The 25,455-nt window shown below is 42.8% G+C and overlaps 1 protein-coding gene across 1 annotated transcript in view; it reads left to right on the top strand.

The window, feature by feature from the left end:
* The window catches only part of mdfic (MyoD family inhibitor domain containing), a 29,685-nt gene extending 5,000 nt beyond the window's left edge, over window positions 1–24,685 (top strand). Inside the window, exons 4-5 of the mRNA XM_034673287.1 lie at window positions 14,802–15,179; window positions 21,829–24,685. Of these exons, the coding sequence (XP_034529178.1) occupies window positions 14,802–15,179; window positions 21,829–22,079 (629 nt within the window). The 3' untranslated portion in view covers window positions 22,080–24,685. The remainder of the gene's footprint in view (window positions 1–14,801; window positions 15,180–21,828) is intronic.
* Window positions 24,686–25,455: the final 770 nt, after the last annotated feature.

Raw genomic sequence — 25,455 nt, 5'->3', positions numbered from 1 at the left:
GACTTGATACTCGGCTGTGGATTGCAGGTCACAAAAGGAACCGGGCTAAAAGCTTTGTGTTTTATTGTTCTTAAGAAGAGTGAGACGTGTCAGGCAAAGGCTAATAGCAGCTGATCGCTTCCATCCATGCAAGTGCTGAGCTATAAAAAGAATTGTGTTTTTGCGTTTGCCACAACAGTTCTTTTGTTTCTAGGTTGTTAACTTTTCCAGGGTGCTTTTTTCCTGTCTCTTTTTCTGTGTTAAGCTTAATGACTTGCCGGTGGCTTGTTTACTGAATCAGGAGGAAAAAGAGATTCAGTTGCACAAAAAAAAAGAAAAGATTTTCTGTCAAGAGGTCTTTCTAGCTTGGCAGGTGTGTGGAGTATTGCACTTCTGGGGGGGGGGGCATGCTTTTCTTTCATCTCAGCAGATAAGCCCCTGTGACAACAGTTTTGCGTTGTAATTGATGTCACCCCCCCTCAGCATCCACACATACACGCTCTCTCTCTCTCTTATACACACACAAACTGTCTGGTGAGGGAATTGTAGAGGGAGGAAGATGCACCACTTCTCTTCTGAGAGAGTAACAAGAACAGAAAATAGTCATGAAGAACAAAGGCAGAGCTACAAATATATGCTATGATAATCTTTGTGAGATAAACACTGGTGTCTGTTTGTGGTTTAATCACATGTAGAATTGAACATTTAAGAGGGTTCAAGTTAACCTATTTATGTCAAAGCCTCACTGAGGTTTTGTTTGTTGCGTTGACCAATCAGATTGCTTGCTGGCACGGGTAATTGAGAGCCCTACTCAGTGCAGTAACAGGAAATCAATAAGAAATCATCTGCCTGCCTACATCCTGGCCCTTTCTGCCCGCCCCCTCCCTCCCTCCCTCCCTCCCTGATGTCCCATTTAAAGGTTGTGTACAGTATGTGGAGGGCGACTTTTCACAACAAGAGGAAGCCTATTGTGATGTTGTAATAACAACACAGATCCTATTTCAGTTTGGAGAAGGTTGTTTTGACAAGTTGTCTTTCAAAGCGGTGGAAGCCCTGAAAACAGGAAAGTAAACATGGCAGCGGCTCCTTATTGAATTAAAAGTGTTCCTTTTCGGAGCACAGCGTGCAAACAAAAAAAAACCCTGAAATGATCATTAAAAAATCCATCAATTTCCACAAATTGTAGTGGTTCAAAGGAATCCCAGCTTGCCTGACAGAATTAAGAGGACTAATTCTGCCCTTCCTGTAAAGCCGTTGTCAAAGAGTGGCTCCTCTGTGGCTCCACCGTCCTGGGGGAGGAGGGAGAATCTTGAGGGGGAGACGGACATTCCTCAAGAGACCGTTCTGGGTTTTCAAGCAGCTGATATCTCCTGCAAACAGGACCTCAGCTCTCCCACCCCTGCTTCAGAATAAATTGCTACCACCCAGCACCAGTTTTGGGAGTTTAATCGTCACATTATTCACCAGATTGTCAAATACTTTTTTCTTTTTTTTTTAAAGCTTCTGTGGTTGATAAAGATGACCTTACTAGCTTCTGAGTAAGAGGTGTGTTTTTTTATCTCAGTGAAATTCTGTAGTGAGAAAGGAAGGTCAAATAACATGACTCTTTTTAAAGGAAGACATTAGTGTGGCCTTTGTGTGAATCCCTGATTGGGCGCTTCTGTGGCACACCTCCAAGGTTAGTACCTGTGTGCAGGATTGACCTTTCGGAAGTGAATTTGTGACCCCTAATAAATGCAGTAAAAAGGGATTGTTTGAATGGTCACACTTGTACTTCTCTTGCAAGAAAAGATTCCTCGACAGTGCAACAATTAAAATTTATACTCAAAACTATAAAGCGTTATGATACTAGACGGTTTGAGAAGTTATACGAGGATGAAACAAAGGGCAAGTGCCTCCTCCTCATCATTTTCATTATCAGTGCTGAAATATTTTGCAGCCCAAGTGTTGAATCAACATTCTCGGACTGTCACGCGTTGCCTCATGTATATTCCAAAGTTGCTTGAGTGTTCAAAGACTTTTTAACCTCATGCCAGTTTTTCTTTCCCCTCCATGTTTTTTTTCCCCTCTTCTATAGGCACTGCGCAGTGATTGTTGTTATGCAAGATTCATATCTTCATTGTAATCCTCAGAGCCCTGTCTCTGCAGAAATTATGTGTCTAAAGCAAAGACCTATTATAAACTGAACCGTAATTTTCAAGTGATTACTTACCAGTGGGTCATGGAATCAAAAACTGTATAAATAGGGTGAAATGCTAGTGTAGGGGTTGATTAAAATGGCCATTGTAATTCTACCTCTGTTGTAATTATTTTCTCATTGTCTTGCTGCAGATAGATTTCATATGGGAAATTTCAAGTGTGTTAATTAGCATATTTTACCCGAAGTGCCCTAGCCTATTCACTCTTAATTTTTTTTTAAAGATATTCAAAATACTTGAGCCCAATGATTAGATATGCATACCTCGATTCATGGACTGCAGCCTTTTAAGTGCTTATGCAAGATACCAGGCAACATATATGGACAATGATTGTGGAGGAAGAGTGTTTTTCTTTCTTTATTGCAGAGCTTTCAGATGTACGAGGATTCATCTTACCAAGTTGTCTTAACATCACTTGACCTCTATTTTTGAAATGGTTCTTGTGCACAATATATCTGTAATGGTCAAAAAAACGTCTGGATGTTTGACTTGTTTAAAGTGGCAACACTGCAGTGTAAAAAAAAACATGCAAGAAGTGCTGCGTCCAAATTTGAGCAACAATGATACCCAATCTTACTATCAATGAACTTTAATATTGGAGCTAGTGGAGGGGATGCAACTTTGAACCACTTCTTGTAGTGTTGGTGAGCTAAATGTAAAACTCTGCATCAGTTATAGTAAAAATTGAGCTACGTCTTAAACATAGGTGTGACTCATATGTCAGTATAAAATGCAGAGGGATGAATATTATTGTGTACACTTAAGCAAGCCATTTTTTAACACTTTTCTTCCTCATTAGGTTATAATTATGCATTTGAAGAAAATGTTCTCAACTTATCTCAACTTTATTTATATAGCACATTTCATACATAAAAACATGCAGCCCAAAGTGCTTCACAGAATAATAGAGAGAGAAAACAACAGCAATGGTAAAATAAAAAAAAGGCAGGATTATAAATAAAATACTTAAAATACAATTAATACATTAAAATTAATAAAATAAGAATTAGTGGAAGGAAAAGTTAGAAATAAGGTAGTGTTAACAAGATCAGTTGAATACAAGAAATATATAGATAAATAAATAATTAAATAAGATAAATATATGTTAAAGCAATGATTCAGATAACAATGGTTAAAATAATAATGCAGACCAAAAAATTCTTGCTCATCCATGCAGAAAGGCAGGCGGTGAGGGAGTGAAGAGCGTTTGGGTCATGTGGTTAGACAGAGATGTATAGTTGTGTGTCGTCTGCGTAGAAATGGTAATTGATGTGACGACTTGAGATAATGTTTCCGAGTGGTAAGATGCATAAGGAGAATAAAATTGGCCCAAGGATGCTTCCCTGAGGAATTCCATTTAAAAAAATTAAAAATCTGGAAGAAATCTTGCGACTGCCCTAGGGGTCCCAACCAAGCGGCAACCCTCCAGTATAAAAGTCCAATGCGGAAGTGCTAAAAACTGCAGAAACCACATACCGGGGGGGGGGTTCTAACGCGGCAATTTCGAAGATATTGAGATTACGAGTCTTCCAAGACAGAGGCACAGATGACTTGATTGGCGGGAACACTGTAGCTGTTGGCTAGGAGGCTCAAAGCCCGCCTCTTTACGTCACAATCGCTCGACAGCAGCAATATGGCTGCCGCCGCCGACTGGTCTCAAAACGCGTCAGAAACAGATGGGTAATGTCACGGATAATATGTCCATATTTTCTACAGTCTATGGTCCCGACCCACACTTGGGGAACCACTGATCTACTGTATGAGTGGCTGGCAGGGTGGTCATACAATTTTGTAGAAGTAAGAGCTACACGTCTGCATAGAAACTGCACTTGCTGAAGGCCATTGAAGTCTTTTCCCCTTCATCGGTGCAATTTATATTCTGTATTTTAAGGTACCTCAAACTGAACTGAAACACAGTTTTAGAAGAATTCTCTTTCCTATTGACTCTACATTTGTGTTGTAAAATTGTGGCATTTTGACCGACTATAAACAATCATGACAGATGAAATGTACCATGTCTTTTTTTACCTAGATGCCGGGAACAGATAATGAAGTAGCCTGCTTAATTCATGTTTACTGGCTCCCTAACCAACACCTCGCAGGACGGCGTCAGAGCCTCTCACAAGCCACTCACAGAGAGGGGAGCAAGAAAAAAAAAAATCAGTCAGTTCAAATGAGAGCAGCGCAGGGGGGATTACTTGGCCTCTAACAGGGTTTTGGCTCCAACATTAAGGTTAAAACCCTTTTCTATTACTGAGATCTCTGCTGATGTTGCCCCCCCAGCCCTGACCCCCTCGAGCTTCCAGCTTCTTGCCCCCTTCGTGTTTGCAGGTTCAGTGCCTCTCTGCTAGGTCATTCTGTCAGGCCCCCCCTGATCAGCAGAGGGTGACCAGGGACCAGGGGTTGGCTCCCATCCAGACTCACAGACAGCCACAGCCAACACAGGGCCACGGCAAGTGCAATGCACCCTCCCCACCTACTCCCCCCCACTCCCTCCTCTCTTTCAGGCGAGAGCTAAAATCGATACAGGCGTCTCTGTGTTTAAAAAGCCACTCAAAGGCAGACGAGCACCTCTGTCCCGAAGGCTGATCTCTCAGCTTAAGGCCTTGATTGGCATCCTGAAGATGCGAGGCGCTGACCCACAGCTGTCCCATTAGCAGAGGGTTAATGCTGAGATTGATACTGAGCAAATAAAGGAACTAGATGTGGGGGTATTTTGATAGACTGCCTATCCCCTTTCTGACCTAGAGACAGACCTCAGCTTTATTTTGGCTTTTAGGGAGTGGTAGATCCTCCTCTCACACTCTAACAGTGGTGCACACTGCTGCAAGATGCACATTGTGTTTATTTGGTGTGTGGTTGTCTAAGTTTTTTGCATGCCTGTGCCTTTGTGTATATGTGTACAAGTGAAAATGTGCACATGTGCATGTCTGCGCGCCTGCCGTTGAATTTCAAACAAGTGAGTTTCCTGTGGAACTTCTACTTCAGCAAGGAGATTTTGAAGCCGGTGGAATATTTGAGTCATCGATGTAACTGAAACTGAAAATACCCCCGTTCACCTCCCTTCCCTCCCCCCCTCGTTCACTCCCGCTCTGTTGCTCTGGTTTTGTTTTGAGTCGTCAGCGGAGGAGAGGGTGGAGCACGTTTTTGGAGTATGGAGCCTGGCAGCTCCCTCAGGCCTGCTCTGAGTCACGTCATAATTGATCTTTCTAGAAATTGCGGTAGCTAGCCGTGTAAAGCCTAAATCCGTGCAAGATGTGCAGCTTTTTAAAGATACTGCACTCGGCTGTCTTTTTTTTTTTTTTTTTTTTACTGCACTCCTTCTCCCCTTTTTCTCGGATGGTAAGAAACAGATGAGGGAGAAGAAAAGGCGTTTGACAAAGCTTAATGCAGAAACAGGCTCGTACAAATTCATCTCCGAAATGAGGAAAAGGAGAGAATAAGACACCATTTAGTGTCTCTCACAGCAGCCAGGTTGCAAGACTTTGAACGCTCCTTGATGTCTTGCGTTCTGCTACATTAGCAGCACTCAAATTAGCACCATGCCAAATTCCACACAACAGTGGAGAGACCAGAGACTTCTGTGGTCAGAGCTGGGGGTTGAGGTGCGGTGGGGTGAGTGTGAATGACTCCCCCTCAACATGATTCATGTAAGAGAAAATGGCATCTCATTGGGAGTTTCAATGATTTAGATAGCAGTCAGACATATTAATCTGGGAAAATGTTCCGTTTTGAAATCAAAGGATAATTGATGACCCCCCCCACCACTAGATCCCCATCACACACACACCTTAACCAGCCGCATGCAATGAGTACTAGGAGTGGTTCGTCAAATCAAGCTCTTGTCTTTCAAGTTGCCTTTTCTACTGTAAAATGTAATTAAGCAGAACAAGGTCCGAGGGGGTTATTTTTTCCACTCAATCAGCAGCAAAATTTGAAATTAGCAAGTCCCTAACGCCCTGCTTCTCTCTTTGTTGCATAGAGGCGGCAGTGGTTAGGAGAGGGGTGGGGGGGTGCTCGGAAATAATATGAAGCTCCGTCTTCTCGTGTCGCTTCCCCTTCAGCAGGTTGGAGGAGCCAAATTTGAACGACTGTCACCGCGAATTAAAAAACGGGATGGAAAGTAAGCAAATCACTGCAGGAAACGAGCTGACGCTACGTACACCCACCGTCCTGGGATATAGGGGAGAGAAAAACAGGCGAAAAATGTGATGTTTCCTGCTTAAATGAGACGCTACACAATATGATCGGCCTTGACAGGTGACGAGAGCTAATAGAGTTCTGTAGCAGGTTAACAAACCCACACACACACACACACACACACACACACACACACACACACACACACACACACACACACATAGAGCTTGTCACTTCTGCTGATGAGGATCCAATATCAGAGCAGGTAATTTAGCAATCCTCAGCGGTCATCACCACCACGCGTTCCTCCGCCATCATCATCGTTTTATCTTGGATAAATACAAAACATCACGCGTGTGTGTATAAACTGACAACACGGTGAAGGCTGTGTGACGGCCCCGTATCACCGTTTTTAAAAATATCTGTTGAAACAAGTGACATTTCTGTTAGCCTCTGTCAGTTCGCTGTCCTCTCTGTTAACGCCACGCCAGAAGGCTAATTTTCAAACCAAACGCTCCTTCTTGGTCGCCAGTTGACATTGCCAATTTGCTCTCATTTCACACTGCTGATATCTGCATTATATCGATGCTAATCACAGTTATGGGTCTTGTTGTGCAGGGACACTTGAATAATGATCTTTGAGTCGCTTGTCTGGTCTTTCGAATGCGTTTTTCCAGACAATAAAGAAAGTCCTTGTCCCGTAGTTTGGAAGGTCAAACGGTAAACGAGGCTTTGATACGCCCAAGGAAAATTTCAATCAGAGCCCTTTGTAATAACATTCATTGTACTATTTTCCTCTCTCTCTCTCTCTGTCCCTCGCACTCTCCATGCAGTATAATTCCCCTGGTTTTGCGTCTATAAATATGGCCAGGGAAGATGTATAATTTCTAATGAGAAAATATATCCCTTTGGATTGAAAGGCAGGGGCGACTCCACGCGCTGCTGTTTGTTAGGAGGAGAGATGATACCTCAGGCTGTTTTGGCAGGGTGGAGGAGGGGGACGCGGGGGCTCCTGATGGTGGTGATGTGTGGTAAGAGGAGTCTGGCTAGGTCATTGCACATTTACAAAATTAGCATTTCAATCATGCAGGTACACGGGCAGCCGAGCAGAAAATATACATGTTTTTCTAACATAAAGCATAAAAAAAGATAAACAAAACTCCAGACATGTTAGAAGAATTAACATCTCCCAGCTAACTGTCACTGTGTGTGCTGCAAGTTGCTGTTTAGAACTCCTGAGGAAACATAAAGGTGCTTCTTCCAGCCTCACATTCCATTCAGTGTTAACTGACAAACTCGTAGCATTGTGTAATAACAGCTATTAGGAGATAAACACAAGATCTGGATTGTGGTGTTTATTTGGCTGACATGATGTGACATTTGAATAACTGTATGCTCACTATGATGGGCATTCTAATAAGCCTAAGCAAACACCTTCCGTCTCTCCTCTCCCTCTTTCTCTCCGTCTCTGGGGCATTAATATTAAAAGGACTGAGCTTTAGAAACACAGAGCTGGTGCCGTTGTTCAATCCTCTCCCCTGACTTACCTGCGACTCGGCGTAGCGGCGTGCAAATGAGAATCTCCAACGCTGCCCTGTTTGACCTCTGCGTTATATTCTCATGTTCTTGACTCTTTTAGAATTCTTGTTTATACAGCTCTGTTATAGTTGACATGCATGCATGCATATTTCCTCCTGGTAGCTCTGCCTCTTAAGTGTGCAGTAGATGTTCCTGTGTGTGTGCAGGCTTGTGACATATGTATATACTCTTCCTCTTTCTTGTGTCTTTTGGGTGCAATTTCCAGCTCCCTCCTGTAGGACCTATTTTCTGTGACAAAAAAACGGAGGTGTTTATATACTCAGTTTTACATACAGAGCGATCCCCCACACAGCTCTGGCGCGGCTCCGGCGCTCTCCAGGCACTCTGGCGCTCGGTCCCTGTGTGGTGCAGCCGCTGAAGACTCGGTGACAAATGGCAATTATATTTGTGTGTTCTTCATGAATCCATCAAACACTGGCCTTTTAAAAATGCTCCCCAGATATTTGAGGCTGTCAGCTAGTAGTAGCTGGGACCAAATTGGGATGCTGCTTAGACAGTCAAGAACCACTCACCCCCTAGTTTCCCCTGTGATGTGTGTGACAGCGTGTGTAGGGGAGTACCATGTTTTATTCAACTACAAATGTACACCCTCAACAGTTGTTGATGTACTCCAAATAGGGAGGTTACAAGTCCAATTTGAAGTGTGTGTGCGCATGTGTGTGTCCAGTCTTTCCTTCAGATACATGGTGTTTTAATGCAACCTGTCAGGTTGTGTGCATTCAGTCAGTATTCAGTTATCTCAGGACACCGACCCATCCCTGCACAGTTGGTATTATTTTTTTAAAAACTTGCCGGTGGTTGTAAATATAAAATTTTGATGCAGCTTGTGTTTCCAGCTGCGCTATAAGAACAATGCTGCAGCAGTGAGTCTGTGTTGCTCCATCAGGACTTTTAGAGAAGGCCTTTGCTCTTATTTATGTTTTACAGTTAAATCCTTGGATGGAGAATTACACTTAATGCTCATCAAATTTATTATTGCAGTATATTATTTTTTAAACAATGATGTCCAATGTAGAGTAAACTACAGCTGGACGATATTGAAAATGATGTTAATTGGATAAAATATTTAGTATCAGTCGATATCGATAATTATTACAATAATAAATATCAAATCATTATTTCATTTAAATGTTAAGTCAGATTTTTGGTCATGAGTTAAAGTTGAAGAAACCAAATGGTTTGTTAGCTTGTATCTGGACTTAATTTTCTGATAAGCTTCTTCTTAAAGTTATATTTTATGGGCTCTTTGCCTTAATTTTATGGGACAGCTGAAGAGAGACAGGAAATGTGGGGAGTAGCTTCTTGAATCCTTTATTTCTGACGGTGCTAACAGGAAGCAGGTCTTTAGTGTAAGATGAGATTTTTGTGAAGTTTTACTTTGTACTTTTTTTTTTTCACAGGTTGAGGTTATTTGCATAATTTGATTTAAATTTACAACAAAGATATATCAAATTGTGTACTGTGTATCAGTTTAGTAGAATATCATTTTGATTAGTGAACTCCACTTTAAGATTTCTTAGGGTTACAGGCGGAGTGAAGTAGTTTCCCACAGTGCAGTGAACACATCACGGTTATTCAGTGTTCAGTTGTACTATGGTCTTGGTGGACATTTAGAAAAGCACAGCAGGGGTTGTCTCTGTGCTCTTCCTTTACCCACATCCTGTAAGTATATTTAATAAAGTGTATTAAGTTAATAGATAACGCAGAGTCAGCACAGTGTCAGACTAACGACTCTGCTTTGAGCTGGTACATTTTGAGTTTTCTTCAGTGTCGCTGTCGCACGTTTCAGCTGTTTCGCTCCAAACACCTTTAACCCCACCCACCCCTTACCCTGCAACGTGATTGGCTGTTCAATGTTGTCTTTTTCCGTCTAATGTTGGGTGGCAGCTAGCGATTAAGGCACATTAGTGCCCCCTCACTTTCCAGTGGTTGAGGGTGTAATTAATGGTTTAAAATGTATGTTTGTTTTTTTTTTGTTTAAGTTATTTTTTGGGGCTTTTTGCCTTTATTCCATAGGACAGCTGAAGAGAGACAGGAAATGTGGGGAGTAGAGAGTGGGGGAAGACATGCAGGAAATGGTCGCAGCCGGGAATCGAACTGGCGACCCCTGCAACAAGGACTGTAGTCTCTGTTTGTGGGGCGCTTAGACCGTTAGGCCACCAGCGCCCCAATATATCAAATTTTTATCGAACATTTGTTATATTTATATTGAGAAAAATTATATCATGATAATTATCGTTATCAAGTTATCACCCAGCCGTAGTGTAAACCTCATAATGAAAGCTCTGCCTGTACAGTCAAAGTTTGAGTTTCCCCAACTTCCCAGTGGAGCACAATCCAACAGGACTTCCAGTCCTCCTCCTCTCTCTCATTACGTCTTCATTTGTCTCACACTGACTGTACAAGTCTGTCATTGCCATCTTTGACAGTATCATCATTATCATGATCAATGATTATGAATATCACTCCACCGTGTCCATTCGTCTTTGTCGCCATATTCATCAGGATAAAAATAAAGCCTGGGACTATGTGAAGACTATCCAGGAACCTGCTGCTCAAACACACTCCTCCGCAGACTTCAACCACTTTTTGGAGTTTTGCAGTGTGTCAGAAACCCGAGTCGCCGTTTATGCACTCTGGGGTTTTACGTGGTGGTTTCTTAATGACTATTTATACTTTGCTAAATTGAAAGCTTGACTTCCTCAAAGGGAAAGGTAATTATGCCTCCCTGTCTACTTTGGCCTTTATGTGCATGAATGTGTGTTTATGTGTGTGAGCTTGTGTGGCTAGTTCGTCTGACCTAAATGGGACAAACGGCTGTTATTTTGTGAGACGTTATGGGTGATTGATTTGTTAAGGAACTGTCTTCATTTTGACAGGAGTGTGCCATGTCCCATTGACTTGAAAAAAAGAGTCCTGACTGAAGTGTTTAGCTGTGAGTGTTTTTGTGTCATAGAGGTCCTGAGAAAATGAGTTTGGACAAGATCATCATTTGCTGTTGACGGGGATTTCCCAGGCCCTTAAATGTCAGCCCTTCCTTTTTGTGTTTACACGTCAAAATATGTCACAACATCTTAGGACGAGAGAAAATGAGAAATTAAGAGATGAAGCTTCTTAAACTGAAAATCAAAAACTTTCCTAAAACTTTTCCTAAAATCTGAGTTTGTGAAGTTGAAAACTGCATTAAGAGTTGCTAAGTTTCAGTATTATGTTATTTTACACATGCACTACATATCTGAGAATGTCCTATGTTAACCTTAAATTTATCCAGACTTTTTTCTTATAACCCTCGGTAAAATTTTGGAAGAAGTCTGGCAAAACTGTTTGAATTCAGTTTGCAATATTTAGAAAAAGTACTGACTGTTGCACGTCTACTGGGATTGTTAATGCACATAGTGAGACTGCTTCATACAGATTTCTGCTCGCCAGCACAGTCTTTACACTCTTTTGTTAGTTCTGTAAATATATCCAGAGCATTGATATGAAGCACAAACTGTATAAATAAAGGACGTAGTATCCATGACGTCACTCATCTGTTTCTGAAGCGCCCTTTTGAAGCCAATCGACATTGGGAGCCATATTGGATGCTGAAGTCAACCTAACCTCTGTTGAGCTAGTGTGAGGTAAAGAGGCTGGCTTAGAGCCTCCTAGCCAACAGCTACAGTGTTCCCGCCTGTCAATCAAGTCAGCTGTGCCTCTCATAATGGAAAACTTGTAATCTTATTGTCTTCGAATTTGCCACGATATGAAAAAATTCACCCCTCATACAGTGTGTGCCGATCGAGAAATGAGCTATCCAGACTACACTCTTTGTACCAGGATGTAAACATGTTTATTTCGGCTTTTTTGAATCTGTGTGTGTGTGGTTTCCGGTACTTCCAGAGCCTGCCTCAAGCGGACACTCGAGAAACTGCAGTTTTTAGCACTTCCGCATTGGCTTCAATTCTGGCAGCGGGAGTTTGCCGCTTGATATGAAGGCAAAAACTGTCATTGTAGTGTCCACTCTGTTAAACTGCCCATCTTTTTTATGTTGTAAACACTACAATGTGATTAATGCAGTTTCCTTTTTACGTTGTGTCCTTTTTCTTGAAATCCGCCTTCACAACTTGTTGTGGGCGACATTTGTGAAAAGGCAACATTTGAAAACTCTGGGTTGGGCTGTTGAGATATTTTCAGGAGGGCATAATGTGAAAGGGGCTGATGGGGGGCGGATGAAAAACAGCTGCAGCCAGGGCGTAAAAGTAACTCTTTACCTCATCTGCCATTGGCTAGTGATCTCCAACAATTTACAGACCAAATAAAAAAATCATGCCTTTTATGATTTAAAATAATTACCATACGTTTTTATTATGAAAATCCAGTCACTGAAAGAATACAGTTATATTCAGATAAAATTACATTATTGCTATTGTATTAGGTTATACTTAATTTCAACGTGACTGCTGCATCATCATGTATTAGAAATATTCAAAAGTGCAACCTTTAAGATTGACTGACTGAATGAGCCAAAACTCTGTCTCACAGCTTTCACAGGATTGTCTTTAACTTGATCGTCTCCGGCCTCTTTGTTTATCCTTTTTGTTTGTGGTGGCTTCACGTCGGGAATGTGTCGCCACATCTTCCACGAAATGCTCTTCCCGCGGTGCTTCTTCAAGCGAAGGGAATGAATAGAACTCCAGTAGCTGATGTCACGCCTTTCCAGACTTACCAAATCACAACAGAAGTACAGCGCGCCGCGAGGGTCAATATAGCCTGACAGTTGGCAGAAATGGGTGAAAGTATGAAAACTAAAAACCTCACATGCAATACAAAATGTTCCATAGGCCACTGGCGGGTGTGTGTTTTTGCTTTACACGCCAAACACATTTTTTACCTGCCATTGGCGCTTCGGGGTGTTAATTTTACGCCCTGGCAGCAGCTGAGCAAAATGATCTCTAATGTACGATACAATCACTAGTTAGAGTCATGTTAAAGGTAAACATCCTCTTGGTCAGGGGATACTGTCCTTGACCATTCAAATCTGGCCCTGGTGTTGCCATGTTGATGTACTAAAGTGTGTAAGTGTGTGTTTGTGTGTGTGTGTATTCCAAGGTTTCTAGCATTAACCAAAAGCACAGGGGGAAACTGCAAGGTGCATATTTTAAAAGTGATTGAAAAATGTAACCAAAGTGCAGCTGTCAGGGGTAAAACTGAACAACAACAGACCAGGCCTGCTTTGAATCTCCTTGTTAGCCAGCTTTAGTCCCTCCCCACATTGTCATGGGCAGCCTGCAAAGCTTCTGTCTTTTGGAGACGAAAATCCATCAACCTGGTCTTAAATCACTGCATAATGAATTCTAGCGTGCGCTACCCAGTTGTCTAATTCAAATTGCGTGGAATCCTGATCCCCGAAGTCTATATTTGTTTATCCGAGCTGCATGCAGGAGCCTGAACGAGGAGAAGGCAAAAACCCAGCATGTGTATTTAATTGCTTTGTTTTACATCCACATCCACGTCCGGCCTCTCCCAGGGTGATGTGTTGTTAAAAAGGCGCGAGGCCCTGATTCCCACACTCTCGCCCTTCTCTTGTTAACTGTAATTGTGCTAGTTGGTGAGCTGACAAAGGGAAAATAGAGACGGGAAGAAAATTATAAAGTTCTTTATTAAGTTTGCATCCATGTTGGGAAATGTGTTGATTTCTGGACAGCTGTGACACAGCCTTGAAGTCAGGTTAAGCCAACAACTGTTGAATACGGCAGAATTTGGTCCCATATGTTGAATGTATATACAGGAAGTATAGAAACGAGAAGAAGGAGAAGTAGGATTCACACTGGCGTGCTTGAAAAGAGATGAATAATTCACAAACTCTCAAGTTCAGCGTGCACTGTCGCTGCGTGCACATGCAAACGGCTCTGATGTGGAGGGAAGGTAATGCAGGAGTAACTCCCAGTAGAGCTGAATGTGCAGGTGTTCCTCTCAGTAAAATGCCACCTCCTTTAGTCACTCACATCCTTCGCCTTCTTTCTTATCAGACAGGTCGCTGTCTCCTGACTTTCCGAGCCTGTCACACATCCGCTTAGAAAGACTAGTCGAGGCCATCTCTGAGCTTTTCAGAGGAAAGGAGATCATTACCGTTGCAGACAGCAGCTATTTTGTATATGCACAGTATCACAGGCTCTCTTTCTCTTTCTACCGCATTAATCTCTCTTTCCCCGCTCGCACACCGTCTCAACTCACCTGGGTGCTGCTCCCGCAAATGTCTGTCTGCCTGAAGCGCTGGCTTTTGTGAACCTGTCACATATGAGGCTCCTATATCTCTCACTTCTTTCCGTCATGCCGGGGTTGAAATGTTTGCCATATGATCGATATTATCGTGTTAGGGAATGGTGGCAAGATTTGCTGAGAATGATTTAGCTGAGAGGGGCTGCGTTTCTGCGTCTCCGTTTGCAAGAAGTGAACTTCAGAAGCTTCAGCGACTTTGAGTATCAGTAAAAAGTATTAAACGGGAGGTGCAGGAGAGTGCAGACAAAGTTGTTTTCAATAAAAGTAAAGTTCCAGGGTTATCAAGCATTTACCCTGTAAAAAAGACTTTCAAGGAATCCACTTCTTTTAAAAATGAACATTAGAATTAAAAAGTGAGGTATTAAAGTAAACAAATATTCATTTTCATGCTCATTGTCGTTGTTTTATGTGTTTGATTGTCTCCTTTTACATCAGAGCTGAACGTTTGTTTCACTTTTATTTGATTAAGACTCTCAGCTTAGAGGTTTTTTCTACAGAGAATAAATGCTTTTGACATACTGCAGGGAAACTTCCTCTTAAATACTGATTTAATTGTGCTGAATCTACACCCTTAGCCCTTTACTGAACATGACTAAAAGTGTAATCTCTCATGTCTCCCTCCAGCTCAGCCTCAGTCTGAGACTCAGCATGTGCCCTCGGAGCCTGCCGGCGGAGATGCTGCCAAGGACCAAAATGGCTTTCTCCACAACGGCACTGGCACGCCCTCGCTAAGTAATGCCAACGGAATCCATTCAGGGATCGGTGGGGCCGGGGCCACGCGCACATGCTCCTGCTCCTGCGGTGCCAACATCAGCAAGGGTGCCACCGGCGGGTCAAGAGCTCAGGCGCCCGCCACGACAGAGCAGCCCAGGAAGCAACCTTCAACACCTGTGTCAACTCGGATGCAGAGGAAACTGAGGTCCAGCTTGTCGGTGAACAGTGACAGCAGCAGACGCAGCAAAGGCAGTTCAACGGGGTCACAGAAACCTCCTTTACCAGAAGGTGAGTGTCAACGTGCAAGGTAATGACGACCGGGAGCATAAGCATGCACAAAGCAACACAAACACACACACACGGGTTGAACTCCTTTACTAACTTTCTAACACTTGCATCCTTTTCTGTCTGCATCATGACGCCTGCTGCTTGTAGAATCATTCCATTGGTTTGTGGATCATGGCAAATCATGATGTTTTTAACAGTTTGACTTAAGGCCAAATTCCACCAGATCCGCCTCCGATCCAGATCTGATAGGTTTCTATTCTAAACAATCTGTTAACCCCAACTGGATCAGCTCTGTCTCTGATCCGGCAGGTCGAAACACAACATATCAGATCCGCAAGACTTCTATTTTTGCCGGATGCCGCAGCAAGACGCATCAATTCAGCACAGAGCAGATGGAGTGGGACAGGAAGTCAGGCACCAAAACAAAATAAAAACCTGGTTAATTTTGAGGATAAAGGGATAAAGCACTGTTATAGCTAGATTGTTTTTAACTTAACTGTGACAACAAAATGTCATTTAGAGCAGAGGCAGGCCTGGAGTCAACAGGTCAGAGGTTTTCAGAGGACAATAAAGACAACATGGATGAGGAGAGGAGGAGGATTATCCTTGATTCAGTGATTACCGTGGGAAAACCCCGGTCACACGACTCCAGCTGTCCGGCGGTCCTGTTCCGTGCTGCGTTCTGAAAACGCAACCGGTGGATGTTGACGGACGAGAGAGCATGGAGCCAGACCGCAGAGGATCGGAGACGGACCGGACACGGATCTGGTGGAAGTCCCATGTTATGTATGAATGGCATCGGTTGAGCTGAGCTAATCAGAGCTTCAGCACACAAAATTGAAAATGATAAAATGTGAAACTGTTCATTTTTTTGCCGCCTTTGTACTAATTTGTTTCTCAAAGGAAAAGAGTCCTTACACCGTCTCAGAGAAATAAACCTGAAGATTTAAACCGGTTAGAAAAGTCAATAATTAGAAGAATCAATCATAGCGGATGATCTGTAGTTGCAGTGAAACAACACAACATCAAAACACCCCCATCAAAGGGACTTCTAAGCTGAATGATCTATTTTGGGACGGCCCTGCTGAAATAAAACCTCATACGATATTGATAATAAATTCCTCCATTCTCTCACCTTTTAATGATGGGAGTGCATGACCCTTCATATTTATCACTCCCGCCGACCACATGACACCTTACCGCTGCTCCTGTGGCTTTTATTTTCCTTAACAACAAGTCAGAGGGTGCGTTCGCCATGCGGGGAAGCCGTCACTTTGTCAGGTGTAAGGCCGAGGTGAGTCCGGTAATGAATGTGGTCGGCTGGTCCTCTTCCATCGGGGAGATAGGTGTGATCGTCTAACGAGGCCTGAGAGCACGGGGTGCCTATTAAAAGTCGTGACCAGCCATCTTCGGGCCCCTCACGGCCCCTCACACCTCTCTGGGCCCTCTCTGGCTCTCCCTACATCCCGTCAGCACCACCCCTGGCCCTTATTAACAAGGTCCCGTCACATCCCACCTCAAACTATGTGCATGTGTGTGTGTTTGTGGACATGCATGTGTGCTGTGGTATGGACAATATGAAGGTTCAAACATGCTTCTTTATAGTGGAGGAGCAATTCTTCCTCTTTCATTCAACCCTGTTTTCTCTTTCTGTGTGGGCTTTTCCTCCAGGGTGAAAAAGGGAAAATAGACCATGTTGTTATGTGTTATTAAACGATGGTCTGGTTCAGGTTTGAGTTTAAATGAAGCAGAAGAGTGGGTAGTCAGATCTTTATTTCATGATGCTTTACTTAAAATATGCATCTGATGGAGTTGAAGGCAAACAACACAAAACAGCATGCACTCAAAACAACACCTCTGGAGAAGAGGTGGGATTCATCCACCAGACATATTCTAGACACGTCATGTTTTCAACATCTTAATTGCTAAAGAACATAAGAGAGAGAGGGTGTAAAAGAAAAAAAAACAACAGCTCCACAAGTCTGTCTCATTATGGCTTTTGTGTTGCTTATTTGCAGACGCAAGAGCTCTCAGAATCAATATGTTCGCTCTCAACTATTTATTTCCCCCCGGAAAACAGCCAAGCTGTGGTGTTTGAATGTTTACACGGATTAACATAATCTGTTTGCCTGTGAAATTAGCCTCCTAAACAGCCCCCTGAACACAGGAAATAAAAGGCGTAAAGCTAGCTGAAGCTAGCTCTGGGGATTCTGCGGCTGCCTGTGTTTCTTGGCACACGCCGTCGGCAGCGTAGCCAATCTGTGATAACACCGCCGCCGCTTCTGAGGAGTCATTTACCCACATTGTTTTTGTTCAGCAGGGTGGGTTGTCACAACTCTTGTCATCCAGTTTATGTTTCTGTTAATTGTGTGTAATCAGTTAAGGGCTTCAAGCTGCTTTAGCCTCATTTAGAGGTTTAGGGCCAAAGCCGCGAGCGTGCTTTGCCTAAGATTGAAACCTTGATGTGTTTGTGTGTGTTGTGTAAGCTTTATTCCTCTGGCTTTGACTCCCCCTCAGTCATGCATTATAAACAGGCCTGCTTTAAAGAGCATGTTGTGGACCTCTGTTATCCAGCCCACATCCTCTGCCCTCTCTACCCATGTGTGCCTTCTGTGCACTCCCATGGCCACCAAAGCTTTTTTCCTGATCAATCTCTCTCTCTGTATCTCTGACCGTCTAGCCATCTTGCCCTCTCTCGCTCCCTCTTTGTGAGTTTGAATGTTTTGCACAGCTTGCCGCTCTGAGGCCCATCCGGCTTGTTTTGTGTCATGCCGCTCCCTTTTTTTGATGTTAGCTTTCCAGATGTCTCAAACTATTTCCTCTGAGGCGCCGGACTCTGTTTTTTGGCCCTGCAAACTGTGGGCTTCATCGCCGCTCTCTGACATTAAACAGGAGCGGTGTCAGTGTGTGCTGTTCTGTCTGTCTGTTGGTTGGTTTCACTCTGTGTCTCTGTCTGCCTTTCTGTCTGTCTCTCTCTGTTTTCATGGAGATGTGCCCCGCGTCCAGCTCTCTCTTGTGTACAGTATACGGCCCCCCGTCCTTCCCTCCCTCCTCGCTGGCTTCTCTAAGATTCAGACTAATCGCTGGTGTTGAATTATACATCCAAGTGAATAGCTGAGATGGCCGGCCGCTGCTTAATGCCTGTGTACTGTGTTTATATAGTATTCACAGTCTGCTGTTACATTTTGAACACTGGCATGGCTATACCCTCTGGGTCCTTCAAAGTTTGTTAGGATGAACTTTGAGGTTTGGTGCATGCAGCTGTGGCTAGGCAGCATTTATTGTGCTTATCGGCTTTTATAGCTCTCAGAAGGGAAGAACAAGACACTGGATGGTAGTGAAGTTAGATGATATGGCCAATATATGACGACAATATATTTTTAAAACCAGACAAAAGCAATGCTTTACCAAAAAATATGTGGTACTATATTGATGTCAGGTTGAGGAGCATGATAATAGGAAACCTAAAGACATGAATGGTTTAGGGATTCAACAGTACCTCCAACATTTTTAGAAAAGGTAGAAAAGTCAGCTCACTAAATGTCCTTTAACATCTTTTAATCTGGGCAGAGTAGCGTACAGACCAGCAACAGACATGCTTCTGATCTGTAACGCTACTCTGCCCAGATTAAAATCTGTGAGAGGACATTTAGTGAGCTGACTCTTCTTCCTTTTATAGTAGTCTTTGTTTAGTCGTGCACTTTAAAGAAGTTTATTTTTGGAGTGTGCTCTTTTTTGGACATTTCAAACCTCTTCAGTTTTTCCCACACATGGATGATAGCTGGACAACAAACCAAAGTATACAGCTTGAACATTTTAGCAGTTTTCTTTTCTTAATTTAAATGACTCTGTCCATTTACTATCACTAAACTAATGGATGACCTCTCTTACAGAAAATGCAACGACAGTGTAAGAGCTTCTGTGTCTTTAGGGGTGCTAAAATATGGAACATTTACTGTTTATTGTCCTTTAACTAACTTCTGTAACTTTAATATCTCAGCCAGGGGCGTCAAACTCATTTCAGTTCAGGGGCCACATACAGCCCGAGTTGATCTGAAGTGGGCCGGGCCAGTAAAATCACAACATAATAACCCTATCAATAACGAAAACTCCAAATGTTTCCCTTTGTTTTAGCGCAAAAAAAGTATAAGTACATTCTGAAAATGTTCACATATAATGAACTATCTTTTTACATGAACAGCTGTATCTTTTTTACCATGATGAGTCTCATAGTGGGCAGAATATGATATTCTTGAAGCACTGAAACCTGCTGCGAACACACCAAACACACAGGTTTCCCAGTCACCTGACACAGAGTGTAATGTTTACTGCAAAAGAACTTTGAGAAAAAAAGTCCTGGAGCACCGTTCAGGTGCATTCTGTCAGTGGCTTGATTGTATGTGCCCCCCCAGAGGACAAATTTGAAATAGTAGTTACTTTTATTGAAAAATTGAAGTAAATGTCTTCTCTACAATTTTTCAATTTGGGAAGTCATCCCACGGGCCGAATTAGAACCTCTGGCGGGCCGGTTTTGGCCCGCTGGCCGTATGTTTGACACCCCTGATCTAGGCCAAATCCAGCCATCTAGCCTTTTACGTCCTTCAAAATAAAAGCACGTGTTGCCACTAAGGGTGCAACAATTTGTCAACATAGTCGGCTACAATAAATTAAAAAAATTAGCCACTGATGCATTTAAAAGCCAAGGATTTGTTTTGTGATGTCATCGCACATGTTTTCATGCTGTACACAGACTTAATATCGCTTTCAGGGGTTGAATTTGCAAAGGCAGTAACAATAAATAAGTAGATAATTAAAAGCAGCACAAATAACAGTTTTATGAGACAATCCCTCCTTTCAAGCATGAACATAATTTGGTTAACTTTCACCTTAAAAAGTTGTAAAATAAATCTTATCATGTTCCCAGCCTCGTGAGTTGCTTATATGAGTTGCATGCAGTGTATAACAAAATAAAACCACTGCAGACATACTGCATGTTGTCATTTCTGCCTTTTCAGCAAGTTTAATTAAATAAAAATCGGATCATCACTTTCTACCTAAATGTATCGAAATCCTCCATGAAGGGGATTTAATTCACCTGCCCTTAATGTCAGTAAAGAGATGCTGAGAGTTTTGTTTTGTTAAAACCAGATAAACCTATAACCTGGCCATCAGCACCCCTCTGCACTGTCCTCGTCAGGTGCTCAGTACTGAAGGATTTCTTCTCATGCATCTTCCATCACTGCCAGTGTTACGGCCTCAGATAAGGATAATAAGATGCATTCAAACTTTCGGCGCACACACAGATGCACACCCACACGCACACACTTGCTCGTTTCATGTTCCCTTCTCTATCTTGTTTGTATCACACTCCTGCCTTCTGGTCAGCTCTGCAGCCCCTGAGCGCCGCGAAAATAGGAAGAAAAAAAAATCCCCCTTTTACTTTGATTAATCAAACATGAGCATCCAGCAGTCCACAGCTTGCCTTCCCGTGCTCGTCCTCCACACTCTCCTCCTTTTGCGTTCCCTCTAACCCAATCAGTAACAGCCCCTTCTGACAGCTCAAGATGGGCTGATGAAAGTTATGCAAATGCACCCTGTTTGTAATGCTATTTTTCTGCATACATCCACATCATGTCTTTTTAACACTCCAAAGCAGTGGCGCTGCGCTGGCCTTGGTTCAAAAAGGAGACAGCTGCAAGGAGTATGTGCCAGGCGCACTTACCCAATGATATTTAATTTGATTTACTGACTCAAACAACTCCAGAAGGTGGAGTGTGGAGCGGCATGATTGATGACAACGTAAACTGTGTACGTTTATCTGTTATTAGTGCAACGCTTTATCCGTGAGCCGTGCAGAAACAATCTTTGCTCCTCATTTGATTCACTTTGTGTACTAACAACTCAATATTTTCATACTTTCTTCGCCTCTAGAGTCACAGTTTTCTTCTAAAATCCAAGCTTGAGAAAGAATTCAGGAAGAAAACTAGTTTCCTGCATCCTCCTTCAAAGCTAGCAAACTTTGTCAATCAAAGTTGATCTTTTCACACTTACTCCTCATTGACACATTTTAATTCAACTAATTTTTCCATTCAGAGCGCGATCCCTGCTGTTTAATGGGCGTATTTGTAATTTGAAGGGGAACTCTTTCTTGCAATGAAACAACAAGCTGAAACGCCACCGGCTTCTTAAAGAGGGACTGTGAGGAGGTTAAATGTTAATCAGAGGTGTGAGCATTGCCCGCATTAATCCACCTATTTATCACTGGAGACTCTTGGACCTTGCTAATCATCTTTGTGTGATCATCCTTGCAGTTTGCATGATAATGCCACAATTATTTAACACTCTGTTAATCAAAACAGCAGGGGGGGAATTGATTTCTTTGAATTCTCTTATTTCCTTCATCCCCCCTGCCTGCTTCGCTCTGACCCTTTCTTTTACCCTTTACCTTCTGTCGGCCTGCCGAGCATGCACTCAGTCTGCATTCACAGCTCATTAATAAGAGCTTATCCAAAGGGAAATCTAACGCACACAATGCCGATTTTATTTGTTTATACCGTGTGAGTGCTTGTGTACAATTTAATTTCTTTCATTCACATATTTATTTTATTTTGCAACCCCGCCACCTTGCCTGGTCTGATGCTCACCCCAGACTGCTGCGTCCACTGCATCTTGGCTTGCCTGTTCTGCGAGTTCCTGACACTCTGCAACATGGTGGTGGCGCAGGCCTCGTGCGGCGCCTGCACGTCGGAGGCCTGCTGCTGCTGCTGCTGCTCCGACGACCTGGGCGACGACTGCAACAGCCCTTGTGACATGGACTGCGGCATCATGGACGCCTGCTGCGAATCGTCCGATTGCCTGGAAATCTGTATGGAGTGCTGCGGCATCTGCTTCCCCACATAGGGGAGGCCTGCGCTGAGGTCGAACCAGGGTGTCTCTCTCTTTGCAGGGGGGATTAACTGGACTCTGGATGAAAGAATGGAAGGAAACTGCTGCGTGCTGTCACTTTGAATTCAGCGATCGACAGAGGAAATGTGTGCGTTTGCTTGTGTGTGTGGCTGAAATGTGTGTTTCCGTTCTGTAACGACTGTTGAATGTGTGCAGCAGTGAACAGCATGCTTTGATTTTTTTTTTTCGACACTGGGCTCCTCCATCAAAACCAGCTCAGCAGGGGCTACAAGTATCTCCACATATATGAACATGTCAGTTAAACCTTTAGTGTGTAGGAACTTTTTCTTCTGTTATGTACTCTATCCTTTGCATACAAAGTGTTACACAGACTGCCTTAGAGACTTTATTGTTGCATCAGGAATGCTTCCTAAACCAAATCTTGCCTCTTTCACGTCACTTTGATGACCGACTTGTTTCAGACGCTCAACAAAACGCTTACATTCCCCCTGTGTGGATTTTTAATCATTGTTGTCTATGCTCAAAAGCATTAGTCGTAGTACTGTATAACACTGTAAAGGATTTATGTGACACTTCATACATTCTTAGTTGCATACTGTAGTTTTGCAACACAGGCTTACTAACTCATATCTACTGTAGAACAGCGGAAACTGGTGAAACGTCATAGGTGAATCAGGATACACATCATCTGTTACTTTCTGAAACCAAAGGTCTAGAATGTGTTCATATTGTGAGGGGTGTTTTTATATTTTTGATACCACAATCCAATTGAAGTGTCTTATTTTGATGAAGAAACTGCACAAATGACTCAAAAGCTTCAGCCCAGAGACTCGTCTCTCCTTATTTGACAATATTTGAAGCCTTGGATTAACTGGAAATTAGGGGGTGGGAATCGAAAACCGGATCCGACTTAGAACCGGTTCCAATTGATCAATTCCAACGTAATTGTACACCTCAAATGTTATCGATTCTTCTTAACGATTCATTTCCCAGCACGACGTCACATCAGGTCGGGGTATGTTGCATTACGTCACACACTCGACGCAGAACTCCTTCAACCACGAGGAAACATGGAGAGGAAGAAGCGTTTTTCCTCCCCAAATTCAAAGTATTTTCCTCCAGGCTCGAGGGGCCACATCCAGACTCACGCGGCCGAAAATGAGGCACCGAGAGCGGGTAAAATGCCTCTGCAATGACCCCTGGAGGAAAAGCGTTTTTCCTCTCCAAATTCAAAGTATTTTCATCCAGGCTCCAGGGGCCACGTCCGGACTCACGTGGACGAAAATGAGGCACCGAGAGCGGGTAAAATACCTCTGTGATGACCTCTGGAGGAAAAACGTTTTTCCTCTCCAAATTCAAAGTCTTTTCATCCAGGCTTGAGGGGCTACATCCGGACTCATGCGGACGAGAATGAACTCAACCTATTGTTCAGTATGTTCAAGTTGAATATGTTCATGTTCAGTCTTGCACAGACGTAATTTTGGAAAAATTAAAATGGTTCTTTTTGGTGTGGAAGACTGTGTAGAACTACGTTTTCCCCTCAAAAAAATACTCAGGAATCGTTAGGAGAATTGATAAGGAATTGGATTGATAAGCAGAATTGACAATGGCATTGACATTGATAAAATCTTATCAATTCCTACCCCTACTGGAATTTTAGTGTCGATACTCAAATTTGAGATGAAATAGAGGCTCTGACTGGGTAGCTGTATAGTTTTCTGCTATATTAAGACAACAATACACAGCTTATGCCTTTTTTTTTTCTAAGAGGGTCCTCCTCTATTGTAAATGAACAGCTGCATATGGTACCCGTCTTCTCTGTGATGCTATTTTACATACAAACCGTGTGAGCATGACATGTTGAACTGCACTCTCTTCATGAAGACCATGATAAGGAATTAAAAAATGGTGACCCTGGTCGCTATATAAGCGGCTTTCGTGTATCAAGCCCAGTGACTCACAACACAAAAAGGGGGAATCTGGAACTGTCAGGTTGAAATGGTAAACTAATGCAGGGTAAAGGCAGTTTTCTACTCCTCTTTTTTTTCTGTGCATCTCCAGATGAGTTTGTGGTGAATCACAAGCGGAGTCATTTTCTTGTCTCGGAGATCCACTTTGATGTTGTTAAAGTGATGATACTTAATGCTGGCCCTCATTAGCACTGCTCGCTAAATGGTTACAAAAAAAAAGCGTCCTCTTCCAAACGCCAACAAAGATAATGTGCCGTCATGTACGGCTTGTCTTAGTGGTGCACTGTTCTTGTGTTTGTGGAGGTTGGGACAGACACGTTTGCAGCAGATCATGTGCGGGGAGAAAACCTCATTTTCATGTTTATTATGAACTCACACCGCGGGTTTGTTCCAGGCTTTATGAGTGGAAACACTTTTTTTTAGAAAATGTGAAGAAGTCATCTTAGAAGCAAAAATGTATACATGTAGCTCCAGTAGTTGTCCTCTTATACTATTCTGTTGTGTTTGTGTTATTCTGTCTTACACTTGATCTTTCCCATCTTCCTCTCCAAACTTCATTGACTTTATTCGTTTTGTACATTACTTTACAGAGATCTGTTTTGTAAAATAAACCATTACCAAGAAAATTGATTGAATGACCAACAAGCTTTTTTTGTCTTCACAGGAAGTCTTGTGAAACTGGTGTTTCGACAGAAACGTTTACATGTGTTAACCTCCTTTGTCTTATAAAAACGTCTCTTTTTCACACCTTCTGAAGCCTGCATATGTGCTTCATCCATGGACTTGACTGAAGAGTGGTTTACAGCAGTCATGTGCTCCATATGTCTGAGGGATCAGCTTCAGTAACATCTGGAGAGTCTGTTCATTAAATCAAACAGCGCTTTAAAAATAAAGGTTCATCATTAGACCAGATTGGCCGAAAGATTGATTTGATTATACGACAGAGAAACTTTTCTTTTAGGGGGGGGGGGGGGCATTTTTTTCTTCATTGAATAGAACAGACAAAGATTGACAGGAAGAGTGGGGAGCAGAGAGAGGGGGGTAAGATATGACTGTGATGAGTACTGTAGCCTCAGTGACTTGGGCATGCTCTAAAGGTGCATTTCGACCAAGAGTTCCAGGGTCTTTACCCTGAACTAAAAGGTTCCTGTGCCCCCATTGTTGTCTGGGTTTCTACTGTGGACTGAAGTCCTGGGTAGATTGTGCAAATCAGGCCAGTGATATAAGGAGAAAAAAAATTATATTACATAATATTTTTAAATCTTAATAAAAAACTAAACTAGGATGCATTCCCAGGAACTCCCTCTGTGTTTCAACAGCTATGTAAACTCCACAAACACTGTTACGTTCAACCAGAAGTCCCAGGACCTTTGAAAAGTACTAACCCCAAGCAGGGGCTT

Source organism: Notolabrus celidotus, chromosome 21, assembly GCF_009762535.1.
Source record: "Notolabrus celidotus isolate fNotCel1 chromosome 21, fNotCel1.pri, whole genome shotgun sequence".
NCBI lineage: Eukaryota > Metazoa > Chordata > Actinopteri > Labriformes > Labridae > Notolabrus > Notolabrus celidotus.
Note: the sequence above shows the minus strand (reverse complement) of the source record. Positions and strands in the feature narration are given on the sequence as shown.